The sequence below is a fragment of the Rhinoraja longicauda genome, chromosome 10, assembly GCF_053455715.1.
Source record: "Rhinoraja longicauda isolate Sanriku21f chromosome 10, sRhiLon1.1, whole genome shotgun sequence".
Classification (NCBI taxonomy): Eukaryota; Metazoa; Chordata; class Chondrichthyes; order Rajiformes; family Arhynchobatidae; genus Rhinoraja; species Rhinoraja longicauda.
The window spans coordinates 56,844,414-56,856,913 of record NC_135962.1 but is presented as its reverse complement, the minus strand read 5'-3'; the positions used below and the strand labels follow the sequence as shown (position 1 = coordinate 56,856,913).

General features: G+C 50.0%; 1 protein-coding gene across 1 annotated transcript in view; it reads right to left on the bottom strand.

Annotated features, from left to right (window-relative positions):
- nrxn3a (neurexin 3a) overlaps positions 1 to 12,500 on the bottom strand; it is a 1,276,003-nt gene that overhangs the window by 20,336 nt on the left and 1,243,167 nt on the right. Inside the window, exon 21 of the mRNA XM_078406911.1 lies at positions 8,592 to 8,597. Within this exon, the coding sequence (XP_078263037.1) occupies positions 8,592 to 8,597 (6 nt within the window). The remainder of the gene's footprint in view (positions 1 to 8,591; positions 8,598 to 12,500) is intronic.

The window sequence follows — 12,500 nt, the reverse complement described above, 5'->3', positions numbered from 1 at the left end:
CAGCGGAAACTTCGATACACACGATTACAATCGAGCCGTCCACAGTGTTCAGACACATGATAAAGGGAATGACGTTTAGTGCAAGATAAAGTCCGATCAAAGATAGTCTGAGGGTCTCCAATGAGGTAGATAGAAGTTCAGCACTGGTCTCTAGTTGTTGGTGGGATGGTTCAGTTGTCTGATAACAGCCGGGAAGAAGCTATCCTTCGTTTAGTTAAGTTTAGCTTTAGTTTATTGTCACGAGTGCCAGGGTACAATGAATCTGGAGGTGTGCGTTTTCACACTTCTGTACCTCTTGCCCGATGGGAGAGGGGAGAAGAGGGAGTGGCCGGGGTGAGACTGGTCTTTGATTGTGCTGCTGGCCTTGCCGAGGCAGCGCGAGGTGTCGATGGAGTCCATGGAAGGGAGGTTGGTTTGTGCGATGGTCTGGGCTGCGTCCACAACTCTTCAATTTTGTGCGGTCTTGGATGAGAATACATGAGCGTTTGTTGGCACTGGGCCTGTACTCGTTGGGGGTTAGAAGAATGAGGGGGGGGGGGGGGAATCTCATTGAAACGTTCCGAATGGTGAAAGGCCTTGGATAGAGTGGATGTGGAGAGGATGTTTCCACTAGTGGGAGAGTCTAGGACCAGAGGTCACAGCCTCAGAATGAAAGGACGTTCTTTTAGGAAGGAGATAAGGAGGAAAGCGGTGCTTGCTCGAAGGGCCGAATGGCCTCCTCCTGCTACCTATTTTCTTTGTTTCTTTTCTATGAAATCCATACGGTCACGGGGAGAACGTGCAAACTCCGCACGCACACACGCACACACGTGCGCACACACACACGCACACACATGCACATGCACACACGCATACACACACGCACACACGCATACACACACACACACGCACACGCGCACACGCGCACACACACACACACACACACACACACACACACACACACACACACACACTGTACCCGAGGTCAGGATGGAACCCGGGTCTCTGGCTTTGAGGCAGCAACTCTTTGATGGAAGATGACAAATTCGCCACATTAAATTGGATTAGAGGGGAAAGAGGGAAAAGATTAGTTTGCCAGTAGAAATGAGAGAGACGACATTCTTTCACTGCGACAAGCTGGAGTGCTTCACTTCTCAGCGGCAGCCTTCTGTTTAAGCAGGCATTAGGCTTCACAGGACGTGAGGAGGTTTCACAAGGAAAATCTGCTTCTGTCACCAGGTTTGGTGGCTGTGGAAATGAAGGGATTTGGTGGGAACCAGAGGGGCAACGTTTCCACCCAGAGGGTTTAGTTCTGTTCAGTTTAGTTTATCGTCACGTGTACCGAGGTTCAGTGAAAAGCTTTCCTTGCGTGCTGACCAGCCAACGGAAAGACAGCACATGATTACAATCGAACCATTCACAGTGTACAGACACATGGATGTGGGGAGGATGTTTCCACTGGTGGGAGAGTCTAGGACTAGAGGTCACAGCCTCAGAATTAAAGAACGTTCTTTTAGGAAGGAGATGAGGAGGAATTTCTTTAGTCAGAGGGTGGTGAATCTGTGGAATTCTTTGCCACAGACGGCTGTGGAGGCCCAGTCAATGGATATTTTTAAGGCAGAGATAGATAGATTCTTGATTAGTACGGGTGTCAGAGATTATGGGGAGAAGGCAGGAGAATAGGGTTAGGAGGGAGAGATAGATCAGCCATGATTGAATGGCGGTGGGCTTGATGGGCCGAATGGCCTAATTCTGCTCCTATCTCTCATGAGCTTATGATCTAATGATTACAGTCGAGCCATTTACAGTGCACAGTTACATGATAAGGGAATCACGTTTAGTGCAAGGCAAAGCCAGCAAAGTCTGATCAAAGATAGTCCGAGGGTCAGGTGCAGTAGACACAAGAAACTGCAGATGCTGGAAACTTGAGCAAAGCATGCAAAGTGCTGGAGTAATGCTGGGTGGTGAATCTGCCAATGACTCGATTGTAATCATGCATTGTCTTTCCACTGACTTTTCAATGTACCACGGCAGATGTGACAGCACACGAAACTGATGGACCTTTGGAATTCATTGCCACAGAAGGCCATGGAGGCCAAGTCAGTGGACATTTTCAAGATTCTTGATAAGTACGGGTGTCAGAGACTATGGGGAGAAGGCAGGAGAGTGTAGCTGAGGGGGAAAGATAGATCAGCCATGATTGAATGGTGGATGGATGTGACGGGCCGAATGGCCTAATTCTGATCCTATCACTTGTGATCTTATGCGCAGGGCAAATTTTATTTTACACAGAGGGTGGTGGGTGCCTGGAACGTGCTGCCAGGGGTGGTGGTGGAGGCAGCTCCCAGTAGGGTTGCCAACTTTCCCACTCCCAAATAAGGGACAAAAGGTGACGTCACCGCCCCGCGCCCCACGTGACCTCGCCCAGCCAGCGGCCACGTGCTCCCGCTCCACCAATGGCGGCCACCTGTGTCAGGAGGCGGGTTGCTAGGCAACCTCCGTTAGGCGGCGCCCGGGCCTCCGGGCCTACACTCTCCGGGCCTACAGTGTCTGGGCCTACAGTGTCCGGGCCTACAGTGTCCGGGCCTACAGCGGCCCCCAGGCCTATACACTGTGTGGGCCTACAGTGTCCGGGCCTGCAGTGTCTGGGCCAACAGCAGCCCCCAGGCCTACACACTGTGCAGTGTCCGGGCCTACAGTGTCCAGGCCTACAGCGCCATCCCCGGGCCTAATACAGGACAGGGGCAGTCCCAGACGGGACAAACCAATTTAGCCCAATATACGGGATGTCCCGGCTAATAGGCAACTCTAGCTCACAGTGGGAATACATTCAGCCATTGGGAGGACATGCAAACTCCACACAGTCAGCATCAGAGGTCAGGATCGAACCAGGATCATTGGCGCTGTGAGGCAGTGGCACTACCTGTTGCCTCACTGGTTAATCAATCAGTCTTAGAAACATTGAAAGTAGGTGCAGGAGGAGGCCATTCGGCCCTTCGAGCCAGCACCGCCATTCAATATGATCACGGCTGATCATCCAAAATCAGTACCCCGTTCCTGCTTTCTCCCCATATCCCTTGATTCCATTAGCCCTAAGAGCTCTATCTAACTCTCTCTTGAAAACATCCAGTGAATTGGCCTCCACTGCCTTCTGTGGCAGAGAATTCCACAGATTCACAACTCTCTGGGTGAAAAAGTTTTTCCTCATCTCAGTCCCAAACGGCCTACCCCCTTATTCTTAAACGGTGGCCCCTGGTTCTGGACTCCCCCAACATGGGGAACATTTTTCCTGCATCTAGCGTGTCCAATCCCTCAAGAAAGTGGGAATTTGGGAAATAGGCACAAAATGCTGGAGTAACTCATGTATCTCCAACAAACACATCCCTGGCTAGGAAGGAACTGCAGATGCAGGTTTACACCGAAGATAGACACAAAGTGCTGGAGCAACTCAGCGGGTCAGGCAGCATCTCTGGACAGAAGGAATGGGTGACGTTTTGGCCTAATGGCCTAATTGGCCTTATGAACTTAGTGGGCCAGGCAGCACGAGGTATCTCTCAGGCAGCAACCCCTACATGAGTGTGAACAAGGGTCCCAACCTGAAATGTCACCTAAACATGTTCTCCAGAGATGCTTTAGAGATGCAGCATGGAAACAGGCCTTTCAGTCCACTGAGTCCCTGCCGCCCAGCGATCCCCGCACATTAACACTAACCTACACACACTAGGGACAATTTACAAGTTTACTGAAGCCAATTAAATTAAAACCCTGGACGCCCTCAATAGGCTTGCCAACTGTCCCGTATTAGCCGGGACATCCCGTATTTTGAGCTAAATTTAGGCCCGGGGGGGCGCTTTAGGCCCGGACGCTGTAGGCCCGGACGCTGTAGGCCCGGATGCTGTAGGCCTGGACACTCTAGTCCCAGATGCTGTAGGCCCGGACGATGTAGGCCCGGACGCTGTAGGCCCGGATGCTGTAGGCCCGGACGATGTAGGCCTGGACGCTGTAGGTCCGGACACTTCTACCAAGCCAATTTACCTACAAACTCGTCATGAAACTCCTATACTCAAATCCTCTCGTCATGAAACTCCTATACTCAAATCCTCTCGTCATGAAACTCCTATACTCAAATCCTCTTGTTATGAAACTCCTGTACTCAAATCCTCTTGTTATGAATGGGCCAAACGGCCTCCTCCTGCACAGCAAGGCAGTCTAGAGCATCCACTGTTTCGGCAGCTTGGCCCTGAGTGTCAGTTCTGGGAATCCAATTACAGATAGAGCAATGTCTTCACTTTGATGTGAGCGGGCGGTGAGGTTTTCCATTACACAGCGAGAGATAATGCTGAGACTCAGTTAATGTTCTGGTGATGTATCTCATAAACGGATTACATTGGCATGACTTTCCAGATAGAAGATTAGTTGCTTTCAGCTTATTAAATGTAAAATTAAATCCTCCGTTCTTTCAACTGAGGGCCACGGGTAGAGATTGCACAGCGAGGGATGTCCTACATTGATGTGGAGACGCTACGAAATCTGAAATGGCAACGGCCGTCCATGTTTGGCTGGTCTTGTCATCCAGTGCAAAGCGGACAAAAAACAGCTGACAGAGCACGCTGGCTGACTTCCTTCCTTCACCGCTCTCTCGGCCCTGACTGCCCACAACAGTCAGCGGTAGAGTCACTGCCTCACAGCGCCAGAGACTGCGGGTTCCATCCCGACTAGGGGTGCTTGTCCGTACGGAGTTTTGTACGTTCTCCCCGTGACCTGCGTGGGTCTTTCTCCGAGATCTTCGGTTTCCTCCCACACTCCAAAGACGAGACGTGCAGGTTTGTCGGCTGTGTGCGTGTGTGTGTGTGTGTGTGTGTGTGTGTGTGTGTGTGCGCGTGTGTGCGTGTGTGTGTGTGTGCGTTGGAAGGAACTGCAGACGCTGGTTTCAACCGAAAACAGACACAAAAGGCTGGAGTAACTCGGCGGGACAGGCAGCATCTCGAGAGAGAGAGAGAGAAGGAACGGGTGACGTTTCGAGTCTGAAGAAGGGTCTCGACCCGAAGCGTCGCCCGTTCCTTCTCTCCAGAGATGCCCCCTGTCCCGCGAAGTTACTCCAGCATTGTGTGTCTATCGTCAGGTTTGCAGGCTAACCGGCTTGCTATAATTGTAAATTGTCCCCAGTGTGTGTAGGATAGTGTTAGTGTATGGGGGTCGCTGGTCGGCACGGACTCGGTGGGCCGAAGGGCCAGTTTCTGCACTGTATCTCTGAATTAAACTAAACTAAACTGTACTGAACTACAGACAATAGACAATAGGTGCAGGAAGAAGGGTCTCGACCCGAAACGTCGCCCATTCCTTCTCTCCTGAGATGCTGCCTGACCCGCTGAGTTACTCCAGCATTTTGTGAATAAATACCTTCGGTTTGTACCAGTATCTGCAGTTATTTTATTATAGGTGCAGGAGGAGGCCATTCGGCCCTTCGAGCCATCACCGCCATTCACCGTGATCATGGCTGATCATGCACAATCAGTATCCCGTTCCTGCCTTCTCCCCATACCCCCTGACTCCGCTATCATTAACAGCTCTATCTAACTCTCTCTTGAAAGCACCCAGGGAATTTGCCTCCACTGCCTTCTGAGGCTGAACTAAACTGAACCGAACTAAAATAAACACAAATAAACTAATGTTAATTGACCCTTTGGCTCACTGTTGGCAGGCAGGATGTTTCTGCTCAGTCTGATTCCGTGACACCCTGAGGTGGACATAGGACAGAGGTACAGAAAACTGGATCAATTCAACCGGTCAGGCAGCATCTCTGGAGAAAATGGCTGGGTGACGTTTCGGATCGGAAAGGTCACCCATTCCTTTACTCCAGAGATTTAGCCAGACCTGCTGTCGCTCTGTTACATGATGTAAACCAGCATCTGCAGTTCCTTCCTGCACACCATTGTGTAGGACCGTCAAGGTAGTGTTGCTGCCTCACAGCCCCAGAGACCCGGGTTCGATCCCGACTACGGGCGCTGTCTGTACGGAGTTTGTACGTTCTCTCCCCGTGACCTGCGTGGGTTTTCTCCAGGGATCTCCGGTTTCCTCCCACGCTCCAAAGACGTGTAGGTTTGCAGGTTAATCGGCTTGGTAAAAATTATAAATTTTCCCTAGTGTGTGCAGGATAACATTAGTGCGCGGGGATCGCCGCGGTCGGCACGGACCCGGTGGGCCGAAGGGCCTGTTTCCGGGCCTGTATCTCTGCACTAAACTCAAGGATTCATTTGAAAATTCCAGTCATGAGGGTTTCAATTTACAAGTTTAGTTTAGTTGAGTTTGGAATAAGGCCGTTCGGCCCACTGAGTCCGCGTCGACTCGGTGGGCCGAAGGGCCTGTTTCCGTGCTGTATCTCCAAACAAAACTAATCCATTGAAGTTCGACACGAAATGCTGGAGTATTTGTGGAATTCTCTGCCACAGAGGGCAGTGGAGGCCAAATCACTGGATGGATTTAAGAGAGAGTCAGATAGAGCTCTAGGGGCTAGTGGAATCAAGGGATATGGGGAGAAGGCAGGCACGGGTTATTGATTGTGGACGATTAGCCATGATCACAATGAATGGCGATGCTGGCTCGAAGGGCCGAATGGCCTACTCCTGCACCTATTTTCTATGTTTCTATGTGAACCGGCGGGACAGGCAGCATCGACCATTGGCAATCTTGGTCTCCTAATCTGAGGAAAGACATTCTTGCCGTAGAGGGAGTACAGAGAAGGTTCACCAGATTGATTCCTGGGATGGCAGGACTTTCATATGAAGAAAGACTGGATAGACTCGGCTTGTACTCGCTGGAATTTAGAAGATTGAGGGGGGATCTTATAGAAACTTACAAAATTCTTAAGGGGTCGGACAGTCTAGATGCAGGAAGATTGTTCCCGATGTTGGGAAAGTCCAGAACAAGGGGTCACAGTTTAAGGATAAGGGGGAAGTCTTTTAGGACCGAGATGAGAAAGTATTTCTTCACACAGAGAGCGGTGAATCTGTGGAATTCTCTGCCACAGAAGGTAGTTGAGGCCAGTACATTGGCTATATTTAAGAGGGAGTTAGATGTGGCCCTTGTGGCTAAAGGGATCAGGGGGTATGGAGAGAAGGCAGGTACGGGATACTGAGTTGGATGATCAGCCATGATCATATTGAATGGCGGTGCGTACAGGCTCGAAGGGCCGAACGGCCTCCTCCTGCACCTACTTTCTATGTTTCTATGTAACTCGGCATCATGGCTGTTTCTGAACTGCGGCGAATGGCGTAATTCAGAGCTAGGACGTGCCAATAGCTGCCAACAGCTGGAGCTGCGATTGATGGTATCACACAACAGTGCGCGCTCTATTTAATTATACAAAAGCCACCTGTAGTTGGAGATGGATAAAGCAGGACTGTGGCCATTAATCAGATCTCGTACGTGTCATTCAATCTAATCTATTCAATGGCTGACAGTTAACTTTTATTGGCTTACGGGGTTGATTAATGCACAGCAGTTTGTCACATGAGGTCAGTTAGCGCCGGCCCGGCAATCTCCTGCCTCATCCACTTCACTTTAAGTTTCGTTTTAGTTTCAGAGATGCAGGCCCTTCGGCCCGCCGCGTCCGTGCTGGCCAGCCCCAATGCTAGCACTGCCCCACTCACGCTAGGAGAAGTTTACATAGAAACATAGAAAATAGGTGCAGGAATAGGCCATTCGGCCCTTCGAGCCTGCACCGCCATTCAATATGATCATGGCTGATCATCCAACGCAGTATCCTGTACCTGCCTTCTCTCCATACCCCCTGATCCCTTTAGCCACAAGGGCAACAGCTAACTCCCTCTTAAATATAGCCAATGAACTGGCCTCAACTACCCAACTACAGTCATCGCAAACAAGCCAATGAACCTACAAACCCTGCACGCCTTTTTTTTTCTTCCCTCTTTTTCTTACAACATACTTTATTCCCAAAACAACAAAAACAAATATACAAAGTGGTAATGCGATCAAATCAAAAGCTGCCTGTATCGGCAGTTTACAAACGCAGCAATTGTCGAACTAAAATCCCGCCAACTTTGTCCACAATAGACAATATGTGCAGGAGGAGGCCATTCGGCCCTTCGAGCCAGCACTGCCATTCAATGTGATCATGGGTGATCATTCTCAATCAGTACCCCGTTCCTGCCTTCTCCCCATACCCCCTGACTCCGCTATCCTTAAGAGCTCTATCTAGCTCACTCTTGAATGCATTCAGAGAATTGGTCTCCACTGCCTTCTGAGGCAGAGAATGCCACAGATTTACAACTCTCTGACTGAAAAAGTTTTTCCTCATCTCCGTTCTAAATGGCCTACCCCTTATTCTTAAACTGTGGCCCCTGGTTCTGGAGTTAAGTTTCGCGATACAGCGCGGAAACAGGCCTTTCAGCCCACCGAGTCCATACCGACCAGCGATCCCCGCACACTAACACTACACTAATAACACATTTATACATTTATACCAAGCCAATTAACCTACCAATCTGAAGGCTGACACAAAATGCTGGAGTAACTCAGCGGGACAGGTGGCACCTGTGGAGAGAAGGAATGGGTGACGTTTCAGGTCGAGACCATTCAACCCGAAATGTCACCCTTTCCTTCTCTCCAGAGGCAGAGAATTCCACAGATTCACAACACAATCGACCAGCGCTTTGGGGAGTGGGGGAAGAAACCGGAGCACGGGGGGGGGGGGGGGTACTGACCAGCGATCCCCGCACACTAACACTATTGTGTGTGCTATACACCAAGCCAATTAACCGACACACCCTGTACGCCTGTGGAGTGTGGGAGGAAACCGAAGATCTCGGAGAAAACCCACGCAGGTCACGGGGAGAACGTACAAACTCCGTACAGACAGCACCCGTAGTCGGGATCGAACCCGGGTCTCCGGCGCTGCATTCGCCCAAAGGTCTCGGAGAGATCGAGTACACTAATGGACTGCTTGCCTTGATCAAGAGGGGGGCTCGAGTACCAGAGGGTCAAAGCTATTCAGTCAGGATCTCCAAACAGACAGTAGTCGGGATCAAACCCGGGTCTCTGGCGCTGTAAGGCAGCAACTCTTGTGGGAGAGAAGGCAGGAGAATGGGGTTGAGAGAGAGGTAGATCGGCCATGATTGAATGGCGGAGTGGACTAGATAGGCCGAATGGCCTGATTCTGCTCCTTCAACGTCTGAGGTTATGAGAGAGTTTGCAAGAGATTTGTGTCGAGAAGATTAGTGTTTGTTCTTCCCATATCAAGTGCATTGTTGCACAGATCTTTGGCTCCAAGGATCGGTACATCCACACACACTCACTCCTCCAGCTCTTTAATTAAAGTCTGGAATTAAACCAGTGTCGAATGATTCATCTTTAAAGATGGACGTGAGCTGATAGTTTCACATGGCGAAACTTCAATTAAGTGGAACTGGAATGGAAATTGATAACTAAATTACTTGTTTTAGGGAATTAAACGTATTAATTAAATGTTGCAGGCCACTGATGTAAACCTAGAGTCAGAGAGTGATACAGTGTGGAAACAGGCCCTTCGGCCCAACTCACCCACACCGGCCAATAATGTCCCAGCTGCCTTAATCCCACTTGCCTGCGTTTGGTCCATATCCCTCCAAACCTGTCCTATCCATGTACCTGTCCAACTGTTTCTTACAGTTGGGATAGTCCCAGCCTCTACTATCTCCTCCTCTGGCAGCTCGTTCCATACACCCGCCACCCTCTGTGTGAAAAAGTTCCTATTAAATCTTTCCCCCTCACCTTGAACCTGTGTCCTCTGGATCTCGATTCCCCTACTCTGGGCAAGAGATTCTGTGCATCTACCCGATCTATTCCTCCCATGATTTTGTACACCTCTATAAGATCTCTCCTCATCCTCCTGCGCTCCATGGAATAGAGACCCAGCCTACTCAACCTCTCCCTATAGCTCACACCCTCTCAACCCCATTCTCCTGCCTCCCCCCCCCCCACCATAATCCCTGACACCCGTACCAATCAAGAATCTGTCAATCTCCGCCTTAAAAACATCCATTGACTTGTCCTCCACTGCCGCCTGTGGCAATGAATTCCACAGATTCACCACCCTCTGACTAAAGGATCTCCCCTTGATCTCCTTTCTAAAGGAACGTCAATAGACAATAGACAATAGACAATAGACAATAGGTGCAGGAGGAGGCCATTCAGCCCTTCGAGCCAGCACTGCCATTCAATGCGATCATGGCTGATCACTCCCAATCAGTACCCCGTTCCTGCCTTCTCCCCATACCCCCTCACTCTGCTATCCTTAAGAGCTCTATCCAGCTCTCTCTTGAAAGCATCCAACGAACTGGCCTCCACTGCCTTCTGAGGCAGAGAATTCCACACCTTCACCACTCTCTGACTGAAAAAGTATTTCCTCATCTCAGTTCTAAATGGCCTACCCCTTATTCTTAAACTGTGGCCCCTTGTTCTGGACTCCCCCAACATTGGGAACATGTTTCCTGCCTCTAATGTGTCCAATCCCCTAATTATCTTATATGTTTCAATAAGATCCCCCCTCATCCTTCTAAATTCCAGTGTATACAAGCCCAATCGCTCCAGCCTTTCAACATACGACAGTCCCGCCATTCCGGGAATTAACCTAGTGAACCTACGCTGCACGCCCTCCATAGTTCTTTTATCCCGAGGCTGTGCCCTCTGGTTCTAGACTCTCCCACTGGTGGAGAACATCCTCCCCACACTCTGCTTCGCGTTGACTGCACGCCATCCATCTTGAAGAACAAAACCCGTCCGAGTGACTTTATCACCTCCATCTGTAATCATTGTCTTGCCACAATGTACAAAGTCACGATGAACTCTAATGACAAACAGGGCCCTGTTTGTACCAGCACACACCATCAATGCCGAGAAAATTAGACTGCAACATATATTTTGGTTGAAATGAGGTTTATATCTTTTAATGCCATCTTCCTCCTCACCCACAGCTCATCTTCCTTTGACACTCAAATTACGAGCGATTGGCTGAGTCGGTGAGACAAAGCCGTAAAAAACCCCAAGGTCACCAGTCCAAAGTGAAGCTCAGTTTAACTTTGAGTTTTAGAGACACAGCGCGAAAACAGGCCCTTCGGCCCACCCACCCAGTCCGCCCTGACCAGCGATCTCCCTGCGCACGAGCTCTATCCTACACCACTAGTGGCGGTCACGTTGGCGCGGCGGTAGAGTTGCCGCCTTACAGCGAATGCAGCGCCGGAGACCCGGGTTCGATCCTGACTAAGGGCGCTGCCTGTACGGAGTTTGTACGTTCTCCCCGTGACCCGCGTGGGTTTTCTCCGAGATCTTCGGTTTCCTCCCGCACTCCAAAGACGTACAGGTTTGTAGGTTAATTGGCGTGGTAAATGTAAAAATTGGCCCTAGTGGGTATATCCTATCCTATAGGTTAGTGTTAGTGTGCGGGGATCGCTGGTCGGCGCGGACCCGGTGGGCCGAAAGGGCCTGTTTCCGCGCTGTATCTCTAAACTAAACTAAACTAAACTAAACTAAACTAAACTAGAGGACCAGTAGACCTAGAAATGTCTATTACCAACACAGACTGATAAATGCTCCCACTTTCAGTAAACGTTCATCACCGCTAACGTAACCCATTTATAACAAGGCCGCATTAAAACAGCTGAGTGTGTGGGAAGGAACTGCAGATGCTGGCTGACACCCCTGACTCTCAGTCTGAAGAAGGGTCTCGACCCGAAACGTCACCCATTTCTTCTCTCCAAAGATCTTATTGAGGTGTATAATATCATGAGAGGAATAGATGCACAGAGTCTCTTGCCCAAAGTAGGTGAATCGAGGACCAGAGGACATAGGTTCAAGGTGAAGGGGAAAAGATTTAATAAGAATCTGAGGGGTAACTTTTTCACACAGAGAGTGGTGGGTGTATGGAACGAGCTGCCAGAGGAGGTAGTTGAGGCTGGGACTATCCCATCGTTTAAGAGACAGTTGAACAGGTACATGGATAGGACAGGTTTGGAGGGACATGGACCAAGCGCAGGCAAGTGGGACTAGTGTAGCTGGGACATTGTTGGCCGGTGTGGGAAAGTTGGGCCGAAGGGCCTGTTTCCACACTGTATCACTCTATGACTTTTTTTTCACCTTTATTTCAGCCAGTTCATGGGCCTAAGATCAACGACTCAAAATACTGGAGTAACTCAGCGGGACAGGCAGCATCTCTGGAGAGAAGGAATGGGTGACGTTTCGGGTCGAGACCCTTTTCAGTCTGATAGTCAGGGGAGGGAGAGACACAAGAGATAAGGAAGGGTAAGGTGTGAAAACACAGATCAAAGGGGACAATGCTCAAGGAAATGTGTGTGGAATGGTCAGAAGAACCCGAAACGTCACCCATTCCCTCTCTCCGGAGACGCTGCCTGTCCCGCTGAGTTACTCCAGCATTTTGTGTCTATCTCTGGTTAACAATAGACAATAGGTGCAGGAGTAGGCCATTCGTCCCTTCGAGCCAGCACCGCCATTCAATGTGATCATGGCTG